Raw genomic sequence first — 27,360 nt, 5'->3', positions numbered from 1 at the left:
CTTCCTTCCCCTGAACCCTTCACTCCCAAGGCAGCCACCAGGCTAAGCCTCTGGCCAGGTGAAGAGACCACAGGCCATTTGTCTCACCTGCGCCATCTCCCACTTTCAATTCATGAAAAGGTATGATAGCTACCAGGCACACATGGCTGCTGACCCAGCATTCAGGCTGCCTGAGTTCCCCAGCCATTCATACATCAAAGACTCATTCCCATGGGACATGGGTCCTAGTTGCCTGCCTGGGAGGGCACAGCAGGGTAATGAGGATGCGGGGCATGGGATGGGCCATGCGCTACAGAGCTCTGCATGGGGCTGAAGGGAGGACCGAGAAGGGATGGTCCTGTTTATTGAACACCTACTATGAGCTGTACATTTCTAGTGCATCCACCTCACTTGATCTGTGCCTGTGAGGTCCTCACAATGGTGAGGATGCTCAGTTTACAGACAGGTTAAATACAAAAATTTGCTCAAGCTCATGCAGCTCCTAGGTGCTGCAACCTGGGCTCAAGCCCAGGTTGGCCTGACTCCCAAGCCCACTTAACAAGAACCAAACCTGTGCCCGGTGCTGGATGAGTGAATGAAGAGGTGATGGGTGACTTCTGCTGAGGGCAGCAGGAGGCCTTCCTAGGGGAGGCTGCGTGGAAGCTGCACTGGGCAACTACAGGAATTCTCAGGGCATTTCAGGCAGGAAGAACAGCATGTGCAAAGGCAGAGAGGTGTGGAGGCATCTGGTGTGTTCTGGAATCCATAGGAACCAGGGTGTATGTGTGGGTATCTGGGGTGTGGGATAAGGTGGGACCTGTCTGTATACCACATGGAGGAGTCGGGACTGGATGCTTTCAGGTGGGGAGGGTCTGCGGGGATTGGAAACCGTCATGGTGGTCCACGTGTTCTGGTTCCCGTGGCTGGCGCAACTTCAGAGAATCGGCTTGAAGGAGGAGCCAGAGATTTCGTATTCAATAAGTTCTCAGTCTGGCTTTGGGGTGCCTCAGTCTCTCTCTCTTAACTGGGGCCAGTCAGAGATGTCCAGGCTCCCAGGGAAGTCCTTCTGGCTGTCTAACTGCAGGCATTCTCTCATCCTCCTACCCTGCCTCTTCCAACCTCCTGCATCCTGAGAGTGTTGGAGTGAGGTGACAGAAAGGCCATGGAAGTGGCTGACTAGCCAGAGACTACGAAGCGCTGTGGTCTTCGCCCCACGTCGAGTGTGGGGCCCAAACCTTGGCGCTACTCAGGGCGAGAACGCGCGATCTTCCCTTCTAGAGACACTCTGGGGTAATGGGGATGCAGAGAAAGAGAGCCTGGGGTTTGGTCCACCTCTGGGTGACCTTGGGCAAGCTTGTGACCCTCTCTGGTCCTCAGTCTCCCTGTCTGTAAAACGGGGCGGTACTACCTAGCTGATTGTGAGGGTCGTTCCAGCAGAGCCACACCTCTGTCGACGGGAGCGGGGTGTGTAGGGTCCTTAACTGCCCGTCCTTCAGGAGCGTAAGGGGACCGCAGAGAGGGGCGGCCCGGGGCCACCGAGCCGGGTACCGACCCTCTCCCACCCACAGTCCCTTCACTGCATGGAGGAACCCTCTCCACCTGCCCATAGAGGGGTGAGGGGGACGAAAAAACCCGGAAGCGGATTCTCGGAATGGGCTCCGGGAGGAGCGCTCCTGGAGCGAGGAGGAAAACCCGGGCAGGATCTCGGGCAGGAGCGGACCGCGCGGCCCCCAGCCCGGGCTCGGCCCCGGCCGGCGGGCGGTTGGGACCGGGGTGTGATGCCCGGTTAGGCGGAGGGGAAAGGGGCAGGGCCGGGCCCCGCGGGCCGCCCGGGGCTCCGGGGCTGGGAGGGTGGGGGGCGCGGCCTCCGCAGTGGGGCGCGGGTCACGTGTGAGGAGGGGCGAAAGTCTCGCAAAGCGGAGCGGGTGCCGCGAGTTGGGAGTTCTCGGCGCGCCGCGGGCGGCGGGAGCTCGGGCTCCCGGGCGGGCGGGCCGGGGACGGGGCGCAGGTGACGGGGGCCTGGGTCCGAGAGCGCGGGGGGCCGCAGCAAGAGTGGGAGGGAGAGAGACACACAGACAGAGACCCCGAGCGAGACAGAGAGAGAGACACGCAAGGGAGGGACCGGGCAGGGGTGGAGGACGGCAGGGAGCAGACTGGGAGGGCGACGGAGACGGAGACCGGGACCCGCGGGGAGAGAGACCCAGGGGGCGGCAGAGATCGGAAGGGACAGAGACCAGCGCGCGGCGGGGAGGTGGCGGCGGAGCCCTGGTCGGCCGGCCGCGGGGGTCTAGGGGCTGGAGGCCAGCGCCGCGGGGCAGGGATCGGAGCGCAAGGCGGGAGACTGCGCGGAGGGGACAGCGAGAGAACGGTGGGGGCGGCGAAGGGAAGGCGCCCGAGGCGGGGGCGCGGGGGACGCCAGCGCCATGGGTCCCCGGACCCCTGCGCTCTGAGCCCCGGCCCCGGGGCCCGACGATGCTGAAGCCGAGGCGGCGCCGAGGGCGCGGCACAGGGCAGCGCTGAAAAGTTGGGCAGCCCGCGGGGAGCGGCGCGGGACAGCCGGGAGACCGGGAGACCCGGGGACCGACGGACAGACCCACAGACAGCCGGGGAGGGGGGGGCGGGGCCGGCCCGCCGAGTTCGCGGGGAGGGGGCGCCGGGACTCCCCTCTCCCCGCCCGGGACGCCGCCCGCCCGATCGCGCCTGGGATGTAGAGCCTGCTCGCTGCCTCCCGGAGACTCGTCGGACCCTGCGCCCCGCGGTAAGCCGGGCCCGCGCTCGCCGCTGGCGTTGTCCGTCCGTCTGTCCGGCCTCGTGCGTGTCTGTGTGTCCCGGGACCTGGCGGCTCGGGCCCCGCTCGCTCTGAACCTGATCTCTAACCCGGGTTTCCGCTGCCAGGTGCGCGTTCAGCGCGGTCAGGCGATTCCCCGGGATCTGGTGAGTTTTGTCCTCTATCCGTCGTCGTCGGAAGCATCGAGGTCTGGGCGTCTGCCAGAAAACGGGGGTAGAGGTGAGGGAAAGGCGCCTTGACCTCCTGTCCCGGCCATGACCTTTCCCTGCCTCCACCCACCTCCAGTTGTCACACTGGGTTGGAGGAGTTTCGAGGCAGGTGACTTGTGGCAAGGGGGGAGGGGGGGAAGGGTCCGTCTCCTTTCCATCCCCCCAACTGCAGCCTGTTGGCAAAGGGCCCTGCCTGAACAAAATCCCACTTGTGTTTTGAGTACCTACTTTGGACCCCAAGACCCTAGGGTGGGTGGACGGGTATCCAGGGAAGAAGGCAGTTCATCTTTCACAGTGTGGGAGGCAGGCTGTGGAGAGAGGCTAGACTGCTTTTCCCTGCCCAGACGGAGAACCCCCAGGAAAGAGAGGTTTGAATGAGCCCTGGAGTAGGGAAACTTCCCTGCAACTGCGACAGTGTCCAGCATTCCCCCCACCGGCATCTCCATCACACTTCTGCCTCCAGAGCCCAGGCTCTACCATGGGGAGGGGTTGGGGGTGGGGGAGAGACAGGTGGAGGGTAGCCTGGCTAAGTTGGCAGGTGAGGGCCTCAAGAGCAGTAGGGTGTCAAGAAGCAGGTTGAGGTATTGGGGAACTAAGAGAGGGAGGCCCAAGAGCCATCCATGCAAGGTTCAGAGAGGAGCTGGGCTGCTGAGTGTGTGCATGTGTGTGTGTAAAATGTCTATTCTGCTTCTCCCCCACATCCAGTCTTGTGACCTCCAGGGCTTTGGGATTTGGGGGAGCCCTTAGCAGTATTTGGGGGCCTGAGAGCCAAACTGTGGCCCCAGCTTGGACAAAGATGGAGGGAACAAAATTTAGAAGAGAGCAGTGGGGTAAGGGCTGAGGTGCAACATGGCAGGAGCCAAGGCTATTGGCTGTTGAGCTGACCCATAGCCAAATCAGAAGGCTGAACCTAGAACATTCTACTCTGTTCTCCACTGAGAGGATGGGCTTTCTCTGGGGTTTTCCATGCCGGGCAGTGGGCCTTGTATATCCTCCATTCAGGCTCCTAGAAATCAGCTCAGCTAGCTGAGGAGCCAGCACGGTGGACAAGTCCCTCTTCTCTCTGACCCTCAGCCTCCATATCTGTGGAATGAGGACACCACTGCATGTCCCACTGACCTCCAAGTCGGGGTGGGGGGGCCTTGGCTCACATGAGCTGAGAGCTGTTCACAGGCTGGGGAACGCACTGAGCAGTTGGGAGTGAGGATTCCTTTTACCTTCGGGAAGATGAAGAGCTAATGGGGAGAGGGGAATATGGCCTGAAATAGAGCTGACCAAGAAGAGGAGTGTTCAGAATTAGAGGAGGGACTTGGGGCTTGGGAGCTAGTCCTCAGGAACCTTTGGGTTACCCTTGAATGAGAAGCTTCTCTCCCATAAAAAGTTTTGGGGGTGACTCGGAACAGACAGAGCTGGCCTTGAATTTCTGCTGGGTGACCTTGGGCCTCTTGCTTGACCTCTCTGAGCCTCAGTTTCTCCAACTGGAGAGTGGTACTGATGGTACTGCCTTCACTGGGTTGCTGAGTGATTTATAGACTATGTCAGGTGTTGGGAAGCAGCGGACACAAGCCCAGAGCATAGTAGGTTCTTAACAGACATTTGCAGAGCTGAGAATGAAGTTGCTTCAGGAGATGCTGTGAAAAAATTTCTCAGCTTAGGATCTAAGAGGGAAGGGGAGGAGGAACCGTGTAGGCTTACAGGGCGGGCTGGTTCTTAATGTGGATCTGGGGGAGGCGGGGGCGTGTGCTGTGGGGGGTGTGAGGAGGAGGGGGCCCCTCTGCGGGGACCACTGAGTCACGAGGACATGTAAGCGACATGACAACCAGCAACATGGTAACCAGGAGACTAGCGGCGGTGGGAAATGGAGCTGGAGCAGTGTGTTGTGGGGGGGTGGGGGGGCAGGCAGGACCGGCAGCACTGGGCCTGGAGGGTCCGGGGAGCAGCCAGGCTGGCCCCTCAGAGTGAGGAGGGGAGGCCCTGAGCCCAGGTTGAGCTAGGGAGGAGGTGGGGGCTGGAGTCGAAGGAGGGAGGCATTTGGGGGTCTGCTGGGCAGGGGGCCTTCTCCCGCACCTCCCAGGCTCCTCGCTCCTCTCCTCCACATCTCCACTTTTCATGCCTCTCCCCCTAGGATGCCAAATTTGGCTCACGCAATCTGTCGTCTCTCTTCTGAGATTGGCACCGGGACCAAAGCTGAGTGCATTACATCAGCGCCGCTCCCCCTGCACGAGGAGAGAAGGAGAGGGAGGGACAGAGGGCTGGGGGCAAGCGGCCAACCCTCAACTTTCTTTCCTGTCTTCCTGCTCACTCTTCCCCCTCAGTCTCAGGTGTTGAGGGCTTCTGGAAGCCGCGAAGCCGGGCCTTGAGGCAGGATGAGGGTCTAATCATGGCGATCCCTGAACAGGGCAGGAGGTCAGACCGTGTTGCTGTCCCCCTGGCAGGGTGAGGCCCGGGAGGCAGGGAGCCTGGGTTCTGGACCTCAATCTGTCATTGCTTGGCCTGTGTGACCTTGGGCAGCCCCCTGACACAACCACCCTGGGCAGAGTCTACATCTGGATAGAAAACAGTTGGCCATTTGAGATCTTGGTGACTCTCCTGAAAACAGATGCCCTTGAGTCCTGCTGCTCTCTTGGTCACAGAATAGGAGTTTTGAACTTTGGCTCTCTGTGACCTTGAGCAAGTGACTTCACTTCCCTAGGCCTCCATCTCCTCACCTGTAAAATAGGGCTGGCTGGGATAGAGCCCTCAAAAGCACTGGATGTGAAAAAGGTACTAGACACAAAAGAGGAACATGAGGGAAGAGACAAGGTCTCTGGCTTGAAACCAGACACTCGGAGACCCCATGGCTCCTGGTACGCCAGCCTGGAGGTAGGGTGCAAGCTGAGCAGCCACTGACAAGACAGGGTTTCAATTCAGACAGAAGGGTTGGCACTTACATCACTGATCTGATAGTCTTATTTATTTTGCAAAAATGAAAACTTATGCCCAGAGAGGGAAGTAAACCCCACCAAGGTCACAGTGATGGTTTGGAGTTGGAAGAAGCAGAGCTGGGGCCTGAACCCAGAGCTGCTGGCTTCCAGCCCCAGCTGCAAGCAGAGAGACAGACAGGCACACACACGCCTCCTGTGGAAGGCTGAGTCCAGCCCAGACAGGACCCAGGAGCTCTAAGGAGCTCCAAGAGACCCTTGGTCCCTCCCTCCTCCCTGCCTGCTTCTTGGCTGTCCCATCCCCACCTTCTCTGACCATTAATCCCATCCCTTGCTTAGTCTATTTGAAAAGCTGTCTTTCAGACTAATTTTCAAGCCAGTTTCAGGCAGTCCCCGTCAGAGACAGGCTGGATTGGGGGTTAAGATGGAAGATTCTGGCCCCTTCTAGAAGATTCCCAGAGCTGGAGGTGCTTCTGTGGATGTTTTGTGAAGTACTGAGCTCTTCATTCCGGGAGCTATTCAGGCAGAACCAGATGAGTACCTGCCAGGGGCCTGAGCTGGTTACTCCTGCTTTTTGGGTAAGGTTGTACATCCTCATTTCCAAGATCTCCAGGGTCTCTGCTGTCCCCAGGAGGGGCTGGGAGGCAGCCCTGTCACCTACCGGCTTCCAGAAAGAAACAGCGTCGCACCAGACATCAAGCTAGGAGCCTTTGTAAAAAGCCTTCTCATTTAACCCTCTCAGCAACCCCACAATGTCGAACCGAGGTCCCCGTGTTACAGATGGGGGAGCCACGGCTCAGAGAGTCTCTGTGATTTGTCCAAGGTCACACAGCAGGGAAGTGGAGGAGCCTGGATTTGAGTGCGGGCCAGTCCGATTCTCTGGGGCTGTCCCTGGGACTTCCTTGAGGAAGAGTGGAAAATGTCCCTCCCCTGGGCTGGGGCTTGGCAAGAGATGGCGTGTCGCCTCCACAACATGACACCCCCTCAGAGATCCTCTGAGGGCTCCATTCTGAAGACATAGAAATAGACATGCGCCTAGGAAGAAAACTCATTTTACAAAGGGGAAGACGGAGGCTCAGAGACAGCAAATGGCCTGCCCAAAGGTGACTGAACAGTTAGATTTGGGCCAGGGCTCCATCCCCTGCACTGGTGGCAAGGGGGGGTCTTTGGGCTGATGGTGGAGTGAGGTCTGGGGCTGGGGGTGCAGACTGCGGGTGGTTTGGCAGAGAGCTGCGTGCGTGGTTCTGGGCTAGGGGAGCCAGCCTTGGGAACAGGGAGAAGGGAGCAGGGAGAGAAACCAATGGGGACGTCAGGTCCACCTCTGTCCTCCCTGGTCCTGACCTGGGGCTGCCCACAGCTGTCAGTGTCATACAACATGCAAGGTCTGGAGAAACCGTGGGTGGGACCTGTCTGGTGAGAGAGAGGGTCTTGGAGCCAGGAGCCACGGGTGTGGCTCCCTGTGTGACCTTAGATCAGTTCCTCACCCTCTCTGAGCTTGGTGGTCAAGAATCTGGACTGGGTGATCTGTGTCCACAAAGTAGCTGTGATTGGGCTGTCCTCTAGAAATGCTCCTCCCATTCCCACGAGGACCCTGGGCCCCCGGGCGAGGGGCAGGCAGGAATCCTGGGGATTGGCATAACCTTTAAGCCTCCTCAGCGACTCAGTCCTCCTTGGAGTGTGGGGGGGATCTCGGAGCGCAGCCCTTCTTCTCTTTTTCATCTTTATTTTTCTCCTGCTCCCTCTTCTTCTCGCTACGTGGGCTGATCGCTGCTCAAACTTTTAATTCAGATGGTAATTGAAATAATAATATGGGCTGAGGCCCCTCTGCTTGTGACGCTGCAGCTGGTGGAGCTCAGCTATGAATAGACCTTGAGTCACACACGCGCGCGCGCACACGCGCGCGCTCCTGCAGGCGCGCACACAAGGGACTGCCGGGGTGGTGGGTGGGGTGCAGCCAGGGGGCGGGAGAGCTCACGCTCCAGCTAGCTCTGGGTCTCGCCCCTCCGCCCCCGCCCCATTCCCAAGGGCCTGGGCCAGTTCTGCCCCCGCAGCCCGCCGTCTGGTCCCCATGTTGAACCTGACTTGGGCGTCGATGATTCTGACTGTTCACAGACCGGGAAACTAAGGCTCCGCGAGGGGGAGGGGCCGACTGGACACAAACGGAAAGCGACCAGACTCCGGTTTGAAACCGAAGGGGTTTGCCAGGCTCCCAGACCACTGCTTCTGTTCAGGACTCACAGGCCAGGCAAACGGGTTGGAGGAGCGCTGGGGTGCGGCCCCCAGGGCCCCCACCCATGCTTCCCCGTCTCATCCCCTCCCAACACACACACACCCCCTCTAACTCCTGCGCTCTCTGGCCCACTATCACACACACTTTCTCTCACATGCTTGCACACATTCACATCCGTTCACTCACACACTCATACATGTGAACGGCTCTGATGGATGGCAGCTGGGGTGACAGAGGTTTTCCCAGAGGTCCAGTTGCAGGAGCGGGACACGGTCCGATGTGCCAGGCTCTACCCTGGACTTTATGTTTGTGATCTCACTTAATCCTCTGCAGCACCCTGTGAAGGCCATCACTCCCACTTCCCAGATGAGAAAACTGAGGCTCGGTGAAGGCAGAGTCTGCTCCAGGTCCAACAGGTGGAAAGAGCCGTGTGTTGTTTGTCCTGCTGGGAATGCACCCAGCCCGTTCTAGGTACCCTTCACCCCTCCATTTGGCCCCCGAGGGAAGGACAGTGCACCCTGTCCGGCCACAGCTCTCCTTCCTCTCCTTGCACCCATCCCCTCCCCACCCTGAGCCTGTGGCTACTTGGCCAGTCATTGACCAGCCCTACTCCAGATGCTGGGACATCTGGCCCATGAGCAGGGGGAGGCACCCATGAGGGGCACTGGCAGGTCAAGGAACGGGGCTACCAAGAAAGGTGGGCCCTGGTGGTTCAGACCCCAGCTGGAGCTGTGTGGGGAGTCGGTGTTGCCATGGTGACCCATCACCCAGCAGCTTGGGTCTAGGCCTGCTTGGGTGGGCCTTGGTGTGGGGTCCGAGGGACTTCAGAAGGGCAGGGGCAAGATGCAGTGGAGTATGGGTGCAGCTGGGCAGAAATAGCCCCTGGACAATGGAGGCCACTCTTCACCTTTACCCTGCAACCTTGGCCTGCTCTTGTGTCTGTTTTTTCTCTAGCACTCTGCTGGGAGCCCAGAGACCACAGTGATTTGCCCAAGGTCACACAGCGAGGGTGAAAGAGTTGGGGCTGGACCAGAGCCCAGGACTCCTTCTGATTCCTTTGCCTCTCCCCTTCTAGGGCTGCCGACACCCCCTGTCTCGTGAGATGCTCCCTGTATCTACGCGGGGGATGAGCTGATCTCCTGGGGAAAACCCCTAGGTGGGAGAGAAGGGCAGGGGCAGTAGCCCCCCTTGTCACAGTGGGTGCAGCTGAGCAAAGAAGTTTGCCCAAGTCAGGTAGGCCTGGGATTGGATCACTTACTTGTTCCCAGTGACATTCACCAGGTCAACGTCCCCTGGGAACCTCTCTTTGCTCTTCTGTGTAAAGGGACAACCTCTGGTGATGGAGTGGAGTGGGGGGAGACCCTGGCTTTTTCCTTTTGCTAGCCCATCTGTTCTCGTGCCCACCCAGCCCCACCCGGGCTACTAGAATGGGAGAGGACCTTAGCAAGGCCAAGGAGGAGGGGCTGTGTCCACCAGAAGGGGCTGATTCCATTTTACTGATGGGGAGATTGAGGCCTTCCGAGGGGTGTTCACCCAACCTTGTCTCAGAAGCAGAATCGGCACCAAGTTTTACCGTCTGGCGTCTGGGACGCCCCAGTGAAGTCTCTTTCCCACCCCACCCGGCAACTTCTCCCCGACTCCCACCCCACATTCCTCTTGGAGCCTCCCTTCTCCCACTGCAGCCCTGAGAAGTTTAGCCGTCCGTCCCCAGCCTGGAAGAGCTAAGGTGTCACTCAGCCTGGGGCACAGATGGGATGGGGGTCAGAAATTTGGGAACTCCATGAGGCCACCCAAGGGAGGTGGCAGGCCCAGAGCTACAGGGGCCCTGCTGTGGGCGACATGGAGGGGGCAGACACGGCTGCAGTCACTCACGCATGGGCATCAGAGCCCCCCACACCCTTTTCAAGGGGAGCTCCCCACCTTCTGGGGCAGCCCACTTGTGTCTGGAAGGTTCAGCTAATTGCTACCTGCCTGGCCCTGTCGCCTTGGCTCTGACCCTGGGGCCCAAGGACTCCAGCCTATTTCCCTCCCAGAGGCAGACTAGCTCTCCCCTGCTCCCCCTGAGGCTGCACTCCTTTGGCCTCCGTGGTCCCTGTGGGTGAGGGACAGAAAATCTGGGTTTAAGTCCAACCGCACCCCTGAGCAGCTGTGTGGCCTTAAGCAGCCTTTCCACCCCTCCGAGCCTCCATCCCCTGACTCGTTGGGTGGGCTGGCGCCCCTGCACCTGCGGGTCACCAGGGAGATCTCGTGAGCCTGGGAGTATAACCTGGCCTGTTGTGGACATGGGCTTCTGTGTGTCCTGCCCACTCAGTGGCCACTCTTGGCAGACTTCCAGGTCCTCAGCCATCACCTTCAGGCTCTGCTGCTCTGGCCGTGTTGAGTGTCGGCACCTGATCTCTCCGCTAAGCCCTCCAGACCTGCTGGGTGGTGGGGGTGCAGGGATGGCTGAGCACCAGCGCCGGGCTGTGCAGCTGCAGATCTTGAGGCCAGCTGACCTTGGAAAGAGCCTCTGTCTGGCTGGGCCCCAGGGCCACCCCCTAGACACAGGGCAGGAGCCGGGCCACAGGGAGGAAAGGGACCCGAGTGGAGCAGAGAGCAGGCCATAGCCTCGTGCTCAAGCTGGCCCAAATCCCTGAGATAACAGGCCAGGGGACAGCGAGAACAGACAGCCAGCCCTGGGAAGGACTTCTAGTCATCAGCTGCCTTAATAGCTTGGCACAGCCTCACTCCCCACACTCGAGGGAGCTGCTGAGAAGGGGCTGAGATCCCTATAATGGGAGGTGGGCAAGCAACTGCTCTGACATCTGTTGTAGGGGACAGCAGTGGGTTCTAACCCAGAACCGGGGAAGGGATTGGACCCAGAACTGAAGGATTGGACCCAGAACTGAAGTCACTCCTGTCTGGGCCACAGCACAGTGGTCCTATGACCGTAAGGATCTGACAGTCTTGTCCAAATATTCCCCCTTGGCCTCCAACAACTCACCCCACAGTTGTGCCCCCCACTCCAAAAAAAGCCCACAATCCAAGAAGTCACTCACAGCTTCAAGATAAGCTCTAGATCCCGTCTCAGACCATTCACAGCTCCTAAGCACCACGAAGGTCTGTGCTTTTCAACCTGTGTCCAGGTCCTGACCCGTTAATGGTTGTGAAATTGAGTTTGTGGGTCTACTACTTATGTTTTTTTTAATGAAATAAAAAGATTTCAAACACTTATATGTAGTGAGGGCAAATATTACTTTGTGATGTTCCTGTGCGTGCAAGTCACTCAGTCTTGTCCAACTCTTGGGACCCCATAGACTGTAGCCCGCCAGGCTTCTCGGTCCATGGGATTCTCCAGGCAAGAATACCAGAGTGGGTTGCCATATCCTTCTCCAGGGGATCATCCTGACCCAGGGATCGAACCTAGGTCTCCTGCATTGCAGCCAGACTCTACCGACTGAGCGAATAGGGTGAGGCTCCTATTTCAGCTTTTAAAATATATGGACCGTATTGTGTAACAAGTACAGTATGTTTGCTTTTACTCTGGGTATTGATCAGAAAGTTGGAAAGCTTCTCCTCTGTGTAGAAATCTTGGAAGTGCCACTGAGAAAGACTTGAGTGTCCAGATTCTTTTTTTCTGGGATGTTTGGTTTCTGAGAATGTACTTGCCAAAAATTGCTGCTTTTCTCTCCTCAGACCTCTCTGTCTTTTTCCAGTAGCCCACTTAGCTCCAGGCCCCTGAGCCTCCTGGTTAATCATCCCACCCTGAGGCCTATGTCCCACTTGCTGCCCAGCCCAGCCCTGGTTCCCCTTTGGGGAATGTCTTTTGCTCCATGTCTTTCCGGGGACCTTCTCTCTAAGCCCTCTGGCCATGAGGACCCTCTCCTCCTGTCTGCAGATACTTGTACATAGAACTCAGCAAAGCAGAGTGCTGTTGTATTCATTTTTTTCTCTCCGCACACAGTAGGTTGCTCAATAAATGTTTATTCATTCCACAATAATTTACAGAGTGCCCTCCGAGGGAAGGCACTGGACTGTGTTGGACACACACCAGGCAGGAGTTGTTGTTGAGTCACTAAGTCGTGTCCAACTCTTTTTGACCCCATGGACTGCAGCACGCCAGGCTTTCCCATCCTTCACCATCTCCCAGAATTTGCTCAAACTCAGGAACATTGAGTCGGTGATGCCATCTAACCGTCTCATCCTCTGTTGTCCCCTTCTCCTGCCTTAAATCTTTCCCAGCATCAAGGTCTTTTCCAATGAGCTGGCTCTTATATCTGGTGGCCAAAGTATTGGAGTTTCAGCTTTAGCATCAGGCAGGAGGGCGGTTGCCATTCCAGCTCAGCATGTTTTTAGGGTGATGAAGGAATGAATAAATGGAATCTGAAGTCTGGCCTCAGGAGCTAGCTCAGACGGTCTGACGGGTGAGCTTGTAGCTCTTTGCCTGCACATAGTAGGCATTCTGAGAGCGACAGTCCCTTGTGGCTGTGGATGAGCAGGACTGTTCCTACCGCTGTCTCTGGCCCTTCCGAGGCCTGTCTGCCGCTTTCTCCTGCTGGCCCTGCCTGTGACCCATACCACCACTGCCCCCTCCTGTTCTTGGAGCTTCTCTTCTGGGCCTAGGACCTTGGGCACCCCGCTGGGAGGACACCTGGGGACACCTGCGAAGAAGCCAGTGCTCCATGAGAGCATGAGGCGCAGGCCAAGGCCCCAGACGTCCTGCCCTGCTCCAGCACCGCGGAAGGTCTCCTTCTGGTCCCCGCTCAGAGGCCACCTCCACTGAGAGGTTCTCCCTGACTCTGGTGACAAAAATAGCTCCTCCTGGTCACGTTCTGTCACATCACCCTCCTTAGGTCCTTTACGGGAATTATGACAAGCTGAAATTATCTTGGTTTTGGCAGTCGTCGGATGTTTATAAATTGTCCCCGTGTGCCAGGCACTGGGGTTCGGGGTGAAGCGGAGGGCGGAGGTCCCTCAGCACTTGCAGAGACTGCGGGTGAAATAGGTTTGGATCAGACAAACGCTGTGCGGAAGATCAGGACGCAGACGGAGAGCACCTGGGGGACCTCTCAGAGGAGGCAGCCTTTGAGTCAAGACTGGAATGGTAGGAAGGTACGAGCGGGGAGTCTCGGAGGATCTTATCCAGAAGGGGCGGCCAATGTACGGACCCAAAGGGACAAGAAGGAAGACCCGCGTGGGCGTGAGGTCAGGGTGGGAGTGGAGAGGGGATATCAGAGGGCAGGAGGGCTCGGTAAGAAGCAGAGCTTCACGCTGAGGAGTGACGTGGGTCCTCAGCCCGTGCGGAGACAGGATTGCATGGGGAGTGGAGGCAGGAGGCTCAGAGAGGACCCCACGGAGTTGCCGGCGGGGGTGTGGCTGGCTGCAGGGAGGGCGCTGCAGGCTGGATGGACTCAAGGTGGGGCCGGAGTCCGGGTCTCAGTCCCTCCGTTCACCCGCTGGGGCAGCTCCTGAACTCCCGGGGGGACGGTGGGGAATGAAAATAGCAGCACCCAACTCTGGGATGTCATGAGGGTCAAAGGAGCCTCCAGGGCTTGGCCCAGAGTAAACACTTGTTTTAATCGCTCAGTCGTGTCCAACTCTTTTCGACTCCAGGGACTGCAGGCCACAGGCTCCTCTGTCCGTGGTTTCCTTCTCCAGGGAGAGTAAACACTAAATGTTGGTTATTGTGCTGTTATCCTGATGCTTGGGTTTGGGGAGGGTTGAAGGTGTGATGCCTGAGTGGCCCCCAGGAGGTCACAGACTGAGATGGGGAAGGCAGGGGAGGGGCGATCCTCCCATCTTGGCTGTGCTGGGTTCGCGATGCCTCCTGACCCTGGAGCAGGAGCGGAATCTGCTTGTTTTGGGAGGGCGATCGGGGCCAGGTGGTATCTTAAGTGGAGGCTGAGCCTGGACACTGAGTGGGTTCTGAACAGAGAGGCTGGGAGGGGGTGACCCGGAGAGAGGCCCTCAGACCTGGAAGACTTGAGGAGGGCGGCAGGGGCGAGCCAGCGGCCTCCGTGAGAACCACTGGGAAGACCATGGGCTCTCAGGAGGGGCTGTGAGGGGCTGTGGAGAGAGCTGGATGACAAGTCATCCCCTTCAAGACGCGTCTATGCACAGCTGATAACCCTTTACCCTCCAAGGTCATTTTTCATCTTTGCAACATGCCCGTGAAATGGGCGTTATCCCTCCCCTTTTTATGGAAGCAATTCAGAGAAGTTAAGACGTTTTTCCGCGGCCAGTCAGCACCTAAGTGAAGCGTTTGTTCTCTCCCCTTCCGGGATCACAGTCCCTTTCGAGGACCTTATGAATGCTATGACCCTTCTACACATGTGTACATACTAATTTGAAAGTTTTCTATGTGTCTTTTTTTTTGTTGTTGTAGGTGACACATTCAAACGGTTCTAAAATTAAAAAGACACAAACAGGAATACAGTGAGAGTTCTTCCTCCCACCCCTTCCCCAGCTACCTGCTTCCCCTCCCTGGAGGCAGCCCATGTCACCAGTTTCCTGGGTCTCCATCCACAGACAAGCCCAGACGAGTAAATATGTGTATTTATAAATTTCTTCCCTCTCCTTTTTTGTACAAATGGTAGATACTATACTCAGTGTTCCCCATGGTCGCCTTTTTTTTCACTTAAAAACACATCTTAGAGACCCACACGGCTCCTGACCGGCCTCCCCCTCCTTTTTTCCTGGCTACGTGGCACGCCATCCTGTTTGGGCAGCTTCCAGTCTGGGCCGGGCACACCCGGCACCTGGCTCCTCGAGTGCCTGACTGACTGCAGGCCCTGGTCCCAGGAGCCCACACAAGTGTCACCGGCAGTCCTGTGGCTCTCCGAAGCCACCCGGGGTGGCCTCTGCCGAATTACCCCTGGCACTCAACTCTGATCCCCTTACCCACCCCCGATACACACACCTCTTCTCAGGTTTGGCCTGTGAGCCCCGTGGAGAATCCAGGGAATCCTGTGTGAGCCAAGGGCATCAGCCCTGACTCCCACAAGTCTGAGAGACCTACCTGCCCAGCCCCAGCTCCTGGAGATGTGTTTGCTGAGCAGCCAAGGATGGGACAATGCAGAAGGGGCTGGTCATGGGGACAATGGGGGAGGGGCTGGCCAGGATCTCCACCCCTACCCTGGCTGGGGAGCTGGGGTGGGGAGGGCAGTCGTGGGCTGTCCTAAAGTCACCTCTGCTCCTGCCCCCTGCCTTCCCCTCCTCCCTCAGCTCTGCCCAGCACCTTGCCTTCTCCTCTGCCAGTGAGGAGTCTTCACCCGTTTTTGGCTGGGAAGAGAGAATGTGTCCCAATGGGGAAGGCAAGTGGGGCCACTGGCTTTGGTGGGCTGGGCTGGTCTGGTCAACTGGTCAACTCTGTTCACCTCCCTCCTTCTCCCGGCTTCAAGGGCCCCACTATCCTCACATTCCCCTCCCTCTGCCTCTTGGCCTCCATCTGCTTAGCCAGGTTCTCGCTGACGTGCAGGAGATGCTTGGGGCTGGGTCTCAAGCCCCCCTCTCTTCTCATCCAGCATTCCTGCCCAGGAGATCTCATCCACTCTCACACCTTACAACCTCCCCGAGGTGTGCCCGTCAGATGAGTCTCCGGGACTTCCCCATGTGGCCATTCCAAGGCCACTGCACACTGGGAACTGTTGCTCCTTAGACCTGGTCCTCTTTCAGCATCTCACCATCACCTATTCCTGACACCCCTCTTCCCTACCCTCCACGTAGCCCACCCCCACAGCCTGGGGGCTCTTTGTCCAGAATGTGACCTGGTCTGTTTACTTCTCTCGAGCAATACTGCCACCACCCTCGCAGCTCCAAGCCGCCCATCATCGCCCGCCTGGGCAGCAGCAGTAGCCCTGTTGCTGACCTCCAGCTTCCACTGTGCCCCCCACAGCATCCTGGCACATCTCATTCCCCAGTATGTGGGCACACTGGGGCAGCGGTGGCCTCTGAGGCCAGATAAGGGCAGGGTGCCACTGGGGCCATATTGAGGATTTTTTTTTCTGAAGCCCAGTGGTGGGTACACAAGGGTCTATTATAATGACTGCTTATCCCTAGTTGTCTTAAAGATGTCATGTGAAAGTTTAAAGGATCAAACCAGGCAGAACCTGACCGCCTGCTGTTTCCCATAACCATGAGGGTGAGTTCCACAGCCCTGCACCCCTCTCCCCGGGGCCTCCTCTGGGGCAGCTCTGCTTCCTCTGGCTCACTTCACTCCTGCTCTCTGGTCTTGCTGCAGATTCTCTTTCTGGAATGTTCTACACCTACCTTTCACACAGACACACAACTCTCTGGATTGTCTTGGCTCCCACCTACTCCTCAGGTCTCAGTTTTAAATGTCATTTTCTCAACGAGGCCTTCAGGGACCCCCATCAAAGCAGGGCCCCGTTGTCTTCTTTCTCACATCGCCCCATACTTTTCCTTCAATCATCTCGCTATAATCCATGGCTGCCGCCTAGGCAAATGCTTGTTATGGGTTACGCAGAAGCTGGGTGAGTCCACGCGGTGCCTGACCCAAGGCAAGTGTGCAGTAGGAGTGAGTGCCCTTGAGGGATGAGCAGGCAGCAGAGAGAGTCCCTAGAAGCCACAGCAAGGCCTTGGCTCCCCCACTAGTGAGGGAGCTGAGGTTGTTCTGGGAAAGAGAAGCCTTTGGGGATCCGCCTTCAAATTCCTATAAGGAAGAGGACAAAAGTGTTTAAGGGGCCTCTTTGGTGGGACTGTCTGGCCAACAGAAGGGGTTCCTTTGGGGGTAGGGAGCCGCCCATCAGTCATGGAAGGGGCCAGGCCTCGGCAGTTCAGCAGAGGGCATCCCTGCAGGTTAGAGCTGGGCCCTTGGATCCTCCTGCCACTTGGCCATGACTGGAAGGCCCATCTGGACATTCTGGGGAATTCGCTTTCCAACTTGCTCACCGGATGGCTGAATGGTTGGAGGGAGAGGCGGGGTGCAGAGCTGGAGGAATGAGCCAGTTCGCCCCACACTGCTCAGACCTGGCCAGGCCTGAAGTCAGGGACCCAGATCTTGGCTCCAGCTTGCCCTCTGACCCAGTTTCCCCTTTCCCGACAAGACTAAACTGGACAGAACTCAGCACGAAGAAGGGCAGGAGGGATAAATGCTTACTAAGTGGAAGAGACTTTTGATGTGACAGCGTTACTCCAAGGCCAGGAGAACAGACTGTCTAACGGATGTGCACTGGCATCGACTTCTCGGGTCCAAATCCTGGCTCTACCACTTGTGAGCTGTGTGACCTTCGGCAACTTGCGGAACCTTTCTGTGCCTTGGTTTTCTTACTTCTAAAGCAGGGACAGGGAATTTCCCGGCGGCCCAGTGGTTAGGACTCACGCTTTCACTGCAGGGGACACAGATTTGATTCCTACTTGGGGAACTAAGAGCCCGCAAGCCACGAGGTGTGGCCAAAAAAAAAATTAAAAAAATAAAGTAGGGCTAAAAATGGAAACTTCCTCTGAGGTCACGGTGAGGACGGCAGGAATTGATCAGCGTAAAGCACTCAGAACAGTGCCCGCCCAGAGCAAGTGCGTACTAACTGCTCTGTGTGGATTTTGCTCCGTCACACCGTGCCCAGTGGGGGAGGGACTGCGCGTGCAGTGGGATTTCGGGGTACCAAAGAAGGTGTGGGGGAGGAAGAGCATTTCTTGAGTCCCCACAGTGTGGCCTGCACTTTTATGACAGTTGACAATCTGCTTCTGGCCCTCAGGACACCACCCTGCAAGGTAGGCGTTCCTATGTTCCTTTGCAAGTGAAGACACTGAAGCTTAGAGGTCAAGGATCCTGCTGGTGCCAGACAGGACTGAGCCTGCTTCCCGCCCAACTCTGTGAGAGTCTGAGGCCACTGCTCTTATTCACCTGCTCCCTTGAGCTGGTGGAAGAAAAGTTGGATGGGGCCACGTGATGGTGCCGGGTGGGCTGCAGGGCAGGATGTCTGAAATCCAGGGATGGAGTTTCAGAAAAGGACTGTTTGTATCACTTATCAACCTCTTACTCTGTGCTGGGCACCTGTGCATGATCCCATTTACTCCTCAGTGAGGCATACTATTCGTCCCATTAAGGATGTGGCTCGCAGGGACCAGAGAGGTTAAATAACTTTCCCAAGATCACACAGTCGGAAAATGGCACAGAGACTCCAGAGTCAGAGTCACTGCCCTGGGAAGGGGAAGGTGTGGGATCTCAAGACTCGTCAAGAGAAGATAGTTCAACCTCTTGGGGGCCTGCAGAGCAGGACAGGGGCCTGCAGAGGGCCGTGGGCAGGACGGGACACTCTCCTACGCCCTCAGTGCCTCTTACTCTTGGAGGCACTGAGCTCAGCTGCCTGCATTAAGTCTTTTCCCTCCTCCAAATCTCTGGGTGTATATGATTACAGGACAATCCCCCAATCCCTCAACCAGACAGTCCAGGACTGAGAGGCCTCAGTCAGAGCTGGGGTAGAGGGAGGCCCTGTGCCCCTCAGAGGGCTGGGAAATGGGACAGTGGTGTTAATTCCTCCCACCTCGCCCAGGGAAATTATACCTCCCACCCCAGCCCTGCACCACCCGCATTGCCCTGTGGGTTCGCCCTCTGGAGAAGAGTCAGTCTCCCCTCCAGGTCCAAGAAGGGCTCGTGGCAGGGGGAGGCTGCTTCGACTCAGAAGCACCCGCCCCATCGCCTGCCTAATTACAGACGCTGTGCTGGGCCCTTCTCTCATTCCACTTCCTTCTTCCCCACTCCCCTGCCGCAGAGCTATTACGGTCCCCCATCTTACGAATGGAGAGAAGGAGCCCCTGGCTGGAATAGTTAGTGGTGGAGCCGGGTCTTGAAGCTGGGTTTCTGGTCTTCCAGGCCAGAGTTCTTACCTCATCCTCGTCATCATCATTTTCATCTCATCTCATTCTTTGCGTTTTACCCGCAATGCCCTGTTGACCCCTCAGCCAATGTTTTTATTATATATGTGAGGTAGGCATTGTTAGCATCATGTTCATTTTGCATATAAGCAAACTGAGGTTCACAGAGGACATGCTAGAAGGCTGACAGAACTGAGTCCAAGAGCCTAACATGCTGGTTAAAGCCCCAAATGTGAGGCTTTAACCAGCCCATATTTTCATACAGTTGAAGAGAAGTTGAGTGACGGCCAAGGGGCTGCAAGGAAGCAGGGCTGGCAGCTGGCAGTGCAGCCTCAGAAGACTTCAGAGAACAGGGGGGCTCGGGCTGAGCCTGGAGGGCTGGGGAGAGGCACGAGGGGGTCTGGGTTGCATAGGGCATCGTGAGAGATGATTGGAAGGCCAGAGGCTGGGAATCAGGGTGAGCCAGGGCCTGGAGCCAGCGGGCTTGAGTCAGAATCCTGGTTTTGCCTCGTCTGCTGTGTGACCCCCATCTCTACTCCCCCATCCCCACCCCACCCCCAGCCTGTGATTCTTCAGCTGGGAAGAGAAATAATTGCCCTGCTTGTTGCTGTGGTAGGTGCTTAATAAATACTTGTTAAATTAACAAAGAGTTGCAGTGATGCTTCAGTGAGAGAGACCAGGCAGCACCTGGCATAGAGCTGGCACTTCCAGAGTGTTCCTTCTCTGAGGGTGGCCACCAAGAAGAATGGCAGGTTCAGCAGGGCCCACGCTGAGCTGTGTGACCGCGGGCCGGTGCCTTCACCTCCCTGTTGTCCCACTGACACCAAAGGGATGCCCGAAGTCCTGCCGTTGGGCTAGTGTGAGTCGCTCAGTCATATTTGACTCTTTGTGACCCCATGGACTGTAGTCCACCAGTCTCCTCTGTCCATGAAATTCTCCAAGCAAGAATACTGGAGTGGGTTGCCATTTTCTTCTCCAGGGCCGTTGGGCTAAGGGCTCCCTATATCCAGGCTTCTGCCCCCCCACCTCCCTCCCACATCTCGGGGCTGAGTGCACCCGCCTGCCCTGGGTCTCAGGACCCACTGCTGCTGCTGTCTGGGGCCGGAGGGCCTGCATGATCTGCCTGCAGACACCACTGTGACTCCCACGAAGGGCAGGGTGCTCGTGGGGAGACTCACCCCACAGCCTGCCTGGGCTGCTGGAGCCTGCAGGAGCTGCTGCCACTTTAGCAGCTTCTCTTTTTTTTGCAAAAGGAGTTGTGGGCAAGGAGGGAGCATTCAGTGTCATAAAATCATAAGGAAAGCCTAAGAGGACACAGGGGCCGGGTGGTCCTTCTGCCTCTCCGGACCCCCTGGCAGGCAGGGTCCAGCCCTCCTTAACTCCCTAGGAAGGGGCAGGAGAGCAAGCTGACAACCCTGCTGGTCACCTTCACTCCCTCCCAGAGGCTCAAGTGTCTGCCAGCTGCCAACTCACGTGCTGCAGCCCTGCTCTCAGCCTCAGTTTCCCTAGTTGTCTAGGATCCAGATGTTCACCCCATAGCGAACTTAACCGCCCCACCAAAAAAGTAACTTGCACAGCATTGTCGATGCTCCACTTTGCCAAGAAAGGACATTACATTAAAAAAAAAAGCAACCAGCATTTCCCATCTCCATCATTTCCCCCAAAGCAAGAACATTCACCACGAAAGATGTTGCAGGCTGCACTCTTAGAATAAAGGACAGGAAAGGCAGGAAGCACCCAGTGGGGAGGGGATGGGCTTGTCCCAGGTCACCCAGGAAGGCAGCCAGGGGGCCAGCCCTTAGGGCCCCCATTCTGGAAATTCTGTTCTCCAGAGCGTGCTCATGAGCTACATTCGGTGCAAGTGGGTAAGACCAGCTCCCTGCCTTCCAGAAAAGTACACTTAACTGTAGCCATGGTGCAGGCACCTGAACAGCCAGGGTTCTCTTTCTCTCTCTTTTAATAAAGTATCTATATTCGGAGGGGGGTGGTACCCAATTGTCAATGCCCGTCGCCTCTCTCCCATGATCTGTGGCCCTTTCTCTTTCATACTTTTTCCCTCTGGCCCTTGTGCCTTCGCTAGGAAGACCCGTGTGACAAGTGAGGGACAGAAAAGCTGGCCATCTTCTGGCCTCAGTGATCCGCGGGCACTCTCCAAGTGTCGGACTCGTCGCTTTGCGGTGATCCTGGTGCCGGCAGCACAGCGCAACCCGTCCCCAGCTCCCACCCGGGCTCCTGCAGGGGCTGCGGTGACGGGGCAGCGGTGTATCTGGACGGGTCACTGCAGACGAGGGGCTGGGCCTCTCACCAGCCCAGGGTCTTCAGGGGCACACGCCACACACCGGCTCCCGGAGGTGGAGGGTGATGGGCCTGGGGGCAGCACCTGCTCTCGGTGTCTGCTTTCCCAGCCCCCCAGGAGTGGACGTTTCTGATCCCGAGCTGATGCACCCGGCGGGGGTGGCCCAGGGTCTAGCCTAGGGCAGGGGCTCGGGAAATGGGGTGCTGTGACCGAGAGAGGAGGCGCGGGGCCTGGAGATGAGAGTCCCCACCGGGCTACCGTGTGGGGCTGGGGCTGGAGGACCAGGCTGATGGGAGAGTGGAGCTGATGGGAGGGCGGGGCTGATAAGAGGGCGGGGCCTATGAGAGGGTGGGGCTGATGGGAGGGAGGGGCTGATAAGAGGGTGGGGGCCGATGAAGCGGGGCTGATTAGAGGGCGGGGCTGGGGCTGCGTTGAAGTGGAGGATGTGAGTGTAGAGGGTGGGGAGCATGGGGGCACGGACATGCGGAGCCTCTTCCTGGGGCTTGACTGAGACTCCTGTCACTTCCACTCAGGGATGGGAAACAGCGGGCATCGCTGGAGCTGGAGCGGGGAGCGCCCTCTCCTGCAGGACCAGAGGAATCCCCAAGGTCAGGGCCAGTCCCTTTGGGCAGCAGACAAGGCCCGCAGCTCCGCGGGCCCCTGTTGTGGCCTCGGGCAGGACTCTCACTGTCTCTGGGCCCCACCATCCTCAGCCAACAAAGCTCAGATCACTGCTCTCTGTTCCCTCTAGCTCTATTCAGCAAGGCCGCGGCCACTGGGTCCAGGGCCTGCCTGGCTGGACTGGGGCCCTCTCTTCCCACACCCCACACCCTACCCCAACCCCCTCCAGGGAGGAAGCTCCTCTTTCCAGGAGCACCTTGACCTTCCAGGAGTGGGATTGAGGTGATCACCCACGGCTGGCCCAGCTGCTCTGGGACCCTTAGCAAGTTCATTGCAGCTCTGAGCTTCCTTGCCTCAGATGTAAAATGAGGGTTTTGTTGGGTTTTTTTGGCGGGGGGGTTGCTGTGCTAAGTCTTCATTGCTGCCCGCTGCCCAGCTTTTCTCTAGCTGTGATGAGCAGGGGCTACTTCTAGTTGCAGGGCTCAGCTTCTCATTGCAGTGGCTTCTCTTGTTGCAGAGCATGGGCTCCAGGGTGCATGGGCTTCAGTAGTTGTGGCGGGGGGCTCAGTAGTTGCGGTTTCTGGGCTCTAGAGCACAGGCTCCGTAGTTGTGGTGCGGGAGCTTAGTTGCTCCGAGGCATGTGGGATCTTCCTGGACCAAGGATCGAACCTGAGTTTCCTACACTGGTAGGTGGATTCTTTACCACTGAGCCACCAGGGAAACCCCAAAATGAGGGTCTTGAAATCACTCATCTGGAAACCCTTACTTTGGGCTCTGGTTCTTTCTGTGGTGCTCATGGAGGCACTGGCAACAATGAGAGAAAGTGAAAAGGGACATATTTAGTGAAGGAAGACTTCCCTGAAAGCCATTTATAGCCTAGGAGGTACATCTGGCCCCCAATCCCTTTAGAACTACCACCTGGAGCCCTGGCCATTGGGATGCTAGGGGGGTAGCAGAGAGGGGCTGACTCTCAACTAAAACCAGGACCTCTTAAGGACTGGCATTGCCCACCCCCATTCATTACCTGTGAGATCTTCAGACCCATGGGTCTCACTGGTCCCATTTTCCAGATGAAGAAACTGAGGTTCAGAGCTGTCAAGTAACTTGCCCAAGTTACATGGTGGATCTGGGACTTCCAGGACTGGGGGGGTCCAGGGAGCTCATTTTAAGGGGGGGAAGGGAGATGAACCCAGAGTCATGGTGGGGTGACCGTGGGGATGGGGGGGGCAGGGCTCGCTCTCCCTGGGCTGAGAGAGGGAGTTTCTCCTGGGAAGAGGCAGGCGCTGAAGCCCTTGATCTCTAAATTACAGCGTTGGCGCGCACCGGTTGCTGCGGCAACCGAGTTGTCCTGAACCGGGGAAGTGTATAAACATTGCCACAGATGCACAATTAGATCAGGAAGAAGAATAGAACAGAAAATAGAAACTTCCAGCCTTATATAATTCTGGGCCAAAACGTTACTAGGAACCCGGGCCTGGGCCCAGCCCCAGCCCTGCCAGCCAGCTGGGGCCCTGGACAACACCATCTCTCTCTTGGGGCCCCATGGAAGGCAGAGGTGATCGGGGGGGGGGGGGTCTGCCCTCCATGGGCCAGCTGGTACACCCACCACCCAGCAGGGTGACAGGCCGCCTCCACTGAAACAGCTGGGGATGCTGACAGGCAAATCCTACCTCTCACCAGCTTCCTCCTGCTCCCTGGGAAGCGGGAAGGAAGGCAGGAGGCACTGGCTTTCACAGAGCACCTAGTCTCCTTGGGTTCCTGTGAGGCAGAGTTTTCATCCCCATTTTACAGATGAGGAAACTGAGGCTCAGAGAGTAGAAATGAGTTGTCTGCAGTTATATACATAGCTAGGTGGTAGTAGTTTGATGCCTCCCTCCTCCCCCGCACCCTACCCCAGGTCTCCACACAGTAAACTCAGTGATAATGACAGCACCTGGGGGCTGAAGAGTTAGACCCTCCTGGATCTGGACCCGCTTACCTGCTGTGTGGCCTTGGATAGATCACTTTTCCTCTCTAAGCCCCCATTCCCTCACCTGTGATATGAAATAGGGATGCCTACCCGGGGGTCAAAACTCAGAGCTCCCCTTCCTTCCGTCTTGACCACCACTTTGGAGTCTTCATCCACCGCAGCTCCCGACAAGTCTGGGGACAGGATAGGAACTGAGGTGGGGCTGTGGGTCCCAGTGCTACCCAGAAGAAACTTCTGCATTGAAGGGACTGTCCTGAACCTGCTCTGTCCGGCATGGTAGCCAGTAGCCACACATGGCTACTGAGCCCTTGAAATGTGGCTAGTGCAACTGGGCAACTGATGCTGACATTTTATTTAATTTTAACTGAATGTAAGAGGCACAGGTGGCCAGTGGCTGCTGAACTGGACAGGACAAGGGAATGTCGAGCCCTTGAGAGACCCAAAGGCAGAGGCTGAACACAGGGAGGGGAGCGGGACCCAGAGCATTCACAACAGCCTCTGTTCAGGGCCAGTGGGATGATCGGTGGGGGGCGGTGCTGAGATGGGCATCCAGAAGCTCCTGGAAGGAAAAGGAAGAGCAATCAAAGGAGGTTCTGGCAGGGGGATGACGGGCAGAGGGTGCAGCAGGAAGGGCTGGGACTCGGACCAGAATCCCAGTGGCCTCAGCTACTGGTCCAGCAGGCCCCAACCCTGGAGCTGGGCTGGCCACAGAGGCACTTTCTCGCTGTCGTCAGAACCATCTTAACATTCTGCCCGAGTGGTGAAGGAAACTTTGGGTCCTAGTCCAGGCTTTTTCCCTCCTGGGCATCTTTGGGCAGGTTCCTTGCCACCCTGGAACCTGGGTCCCTGGGGGCATTTGGAGAGCCGTCCCCCACAGTACCCACTCGCTCCCTGGCACCTCACGTGTCTGGCTTCTCCCCTGCAGGCCCCGCGTCTTCCCAGGTGACCACACCGGCTTCAGGACATGCACGGGCACAGCCGCAACGGGCAGGCCCACGTGCCCCGGCGGAAACGCCGGAACCGCTTCGTCAAAAAGAACGGCCAATGCAACGTCTACTTCGCCAACCTGAGCAACAAGTCGCAGCGCTACATGGCGGACATCTTCACCACGTGCGTGGACACGCGCTGGCGCTACATGCTCATGATCTTCTCCGCGGCCTTCCTTGTCTCCTGGCTCTTTTTCGGCCTCCTCTTCTGGTGCATCGCCTTCTTCCACGGTGACCTGGAGGCTGGCCCGGCAGGGGCCGCGGCGGGGGCCCCAGCGGGAGGCAGTGGAGCTGCACCCGTGGCCCCTAAGCCCTGCATCATGCATGTGAATGGCTTCCTGGGCGCCTTTCTCTTCTCGGTGGAGACGCAGACGACCATTGGCTACGGGTTCCGGTGTGTGACAGAGGAGTGCCCGCTGGCGGTCATCGCCGTGGTGGTCCAGTCCATCGTGGGCTGTGTCATCGACTCCTTCATGATTGGCACCATCATGGCCAAGATGGCCCGGCCCAAGAAGCGGGCGCAGACGTTGCTGTTCAGCCACCACGCCGTCATCTCGGTGCGCGATGGCAAGCTCTGCCTCATGTGGCGCGTGGGCAACCTACGAAAGAGCCACATAGTGGAGGCCCACGTGCGGGCCCAGCTCATCAAGCCCTACATGACCCAGGAGGGCGAGTACCTGCCGCTGGATCAGCGGGACCTCAACGTGGGCTACGACATCGGCCTGGACCGTATCTTCCTGGTCTCGCCCATCATCATTGTCCACGAGATCGACGAGGACAGCCCGCTGTATGGCATGGGCAAGGAGGAGCTGGAGTCAGAGGACTTCGAGATCGTGGTCATCCTGGAGGGTATGGTGGAGGCCACGGCCATGACCACCCAGGCCCGCAGCTCCTACCTGGCCAGCGAGATCCTGTGGGGCCACCGCTTCGAGCCAGTGGTCTTCGAGGAGAAGAGCCACTACAAAGTGGACTACTCGCGCTTCCACAAGACCTACGAGGTGGCTGGCACGCCCTGCTGCTCAGCCCGGGAGCTGCAGGAGAGCAAGATCACCGTGCTGCCCGCCCCGCCGCCCCCGCCCAGTGCCTTCTGCTACGAGAACGAGCTGGCCCTCATGAGCCAGGAGGAAGAGGAGATGGAGGAGGAGGCTGCGGCCGCTGCCGCCGTGGCTGCGGGCCTGGGCCTGGAGGCGGGCTCCAAGGAGGAGGCGGGCATCATCCGGATGCTGGAGTTTGGCAGCCACCTGGATCTGGAGCGCATGCAAGCCACCCTCCCGCTGGACAACATCTCCTACCGCAGGGAGTCCGCCATCTGACCTCCGAGCCCGCCCTCTTGCTTCCCGCAGGAGCCTCACTGGGGGGTGGGCTGCCAGGACACCCTCTCCACACTCAGGACAGAACTCACCCTGGCTCCGGACCTTCTGGAGGGACCTGGGGGCTTCAAAGACTGGGAGAGCCCTTCCTACTGACTCCAGAACCCAGGCCTGGGAAAGGGCCAGGACACCCTTGGTCTGGTCGGCCCGATTCCCCAGCACCTACCCACTGGCGAGCTCAGGAACCCCAGACCCCTGACCCTTTCCCCACCGACCCTTCAAGGACATTCCCCCTTTGCTCTCAGAACCTTGGGGAAGGCGTCTGGACTGTTGGGGGGTGGGCATCTTGGGGTTCTGGGGTGGGCCACTGGCTAGTTTGGGAGGGTGGGAGGGGGGTTCGTTTCTTCTGCATGACTGTGGTCTGTTGCTCATGACTTTCTTTTGTAAATATCTATAAATGGAAAGATGGAGGCACCGAATCCACCTTCTGCCATGTGTACCCGCAGGACTAGGTGGTGCAGGCCCTCTCTGGGCACCCTGCCCCCTCCCCGCCCAGCTGGCTGGTCCCTCGAGGCCTTTAGAGCCAGCTGCCTTGGCCCCTGGATAGTGTTGGGTTTGGGTGCAGAAGTGGGACCCCAAGGAGCAGGATAAGGGCCATCCCTCCCTGCGGTCCCTCTGGCCCATAGGCCCAGCCCAGATCGACAATGGAGTTTGTAACTATATATTTTTAATAAAGTATATGGTCCATTAGGGGTGGGCTGGTTGAAAACGGAGGGTTGGGAAGAAGAGACAGAGAGAAAGAGGGGCAGAGAGAGATCAGCATGATGTGTGTCTCTGTGTGGTATGTGTGTGCGTATGGGGTGTGTGTGTGTGTCATGTCTCTGTGTATGAAGTATATGTAAGTGTGGTATGCATGTGTGTGCTGCATGTGTGTGTGTATGGTGTGTGTGTATATGTATGTGTGTGTGGTATTGTATTGTATATGTGTGGTATGTATGCGTGTGTGGTGTGTATGTGTGATATGTATTTGTGTATGGTGTGTATGTATCTGTGTATTATATATGTGTGGTATGTATGTGTGTATGGTGTGTATGTATGTGTGTTATATGTATGTGTGTGTTGTATGTGTTGTATATGTGTCGTATGTATGTGTGTATGGTGTGTATGTATGTATGTGTGTGGTATTGTATTATATATGTGTGGTATGTATGCGTGTGTGGTATGTATGTGTGTATTATA

At 57.7% G+C, this 27,360-nt stretch overlaps 1 protein-coding gene across 2 annotated transcripts; it reads left to right on the top strand.

The window, feature by feature from the left end:
• Window positions 1-2,600: 2,600 nt before the first annotated feature.
• On the top strand, window positions 2,601-26,871 carry KCNJ4 (potassium inwardly rectifying channel subfamily J member 4). 2 transcript variants are annotated; one of them, XM_086404277.1, is made up of 2 exons: window positions 2,601-2,737; window positions 24,751-26,871. In XM_086404277.1, exon 2 carries the CDS (start codon window positions 24,790-24,792, stop codon window positions 26,122-26,124), a length of 1,335 nt encoding a protein of 444 aa, XP_086260403.1. In that variant the 5' UTR covers window positions 2,601-2,737; window positions 24,751-24,789; the 3' UTR covers window positions 26,125-26,871. The 2 variants fall into 2 exon arrangements, with proteins under 2 accessions (XP_086260403.1, XP_086260402.1); XM_086404276.1 differs by lacking the exon at window positions 2,601-2,737 and adding an exon at window positions 13,048-13,218.
• Window positions 26,872-27,360: the final 489 nt, after the last annotated feature.

The sequence above is a fragment of the Bos grunniens genome, chromosome 5, assembly GCF_055505025.1.
Source record: "Bos grunniens cultivar Pamir isolate PY7600 chromosome 5, Bosgru_T2T1.0, whole genome shotgun sequence".
NCBI lineage: Eukaryota > Metazoa > Chordata > Mammalia > Artiodactyla > Bovidae > Bos > Bos grunniens.
This window is presented reverse-complemented; position numbering and strand designations above follow the sequence as displayed.

Excerpts from the sequence above, each read along its gene's own strand:
- KCNJ4 (XM_086404277.1), top strand. The coding sequence starts at position 24,790 with ATGCACGGGCACAGCCGCAACGGGCAGGCCCACGTGCCCCGGCGGAAA.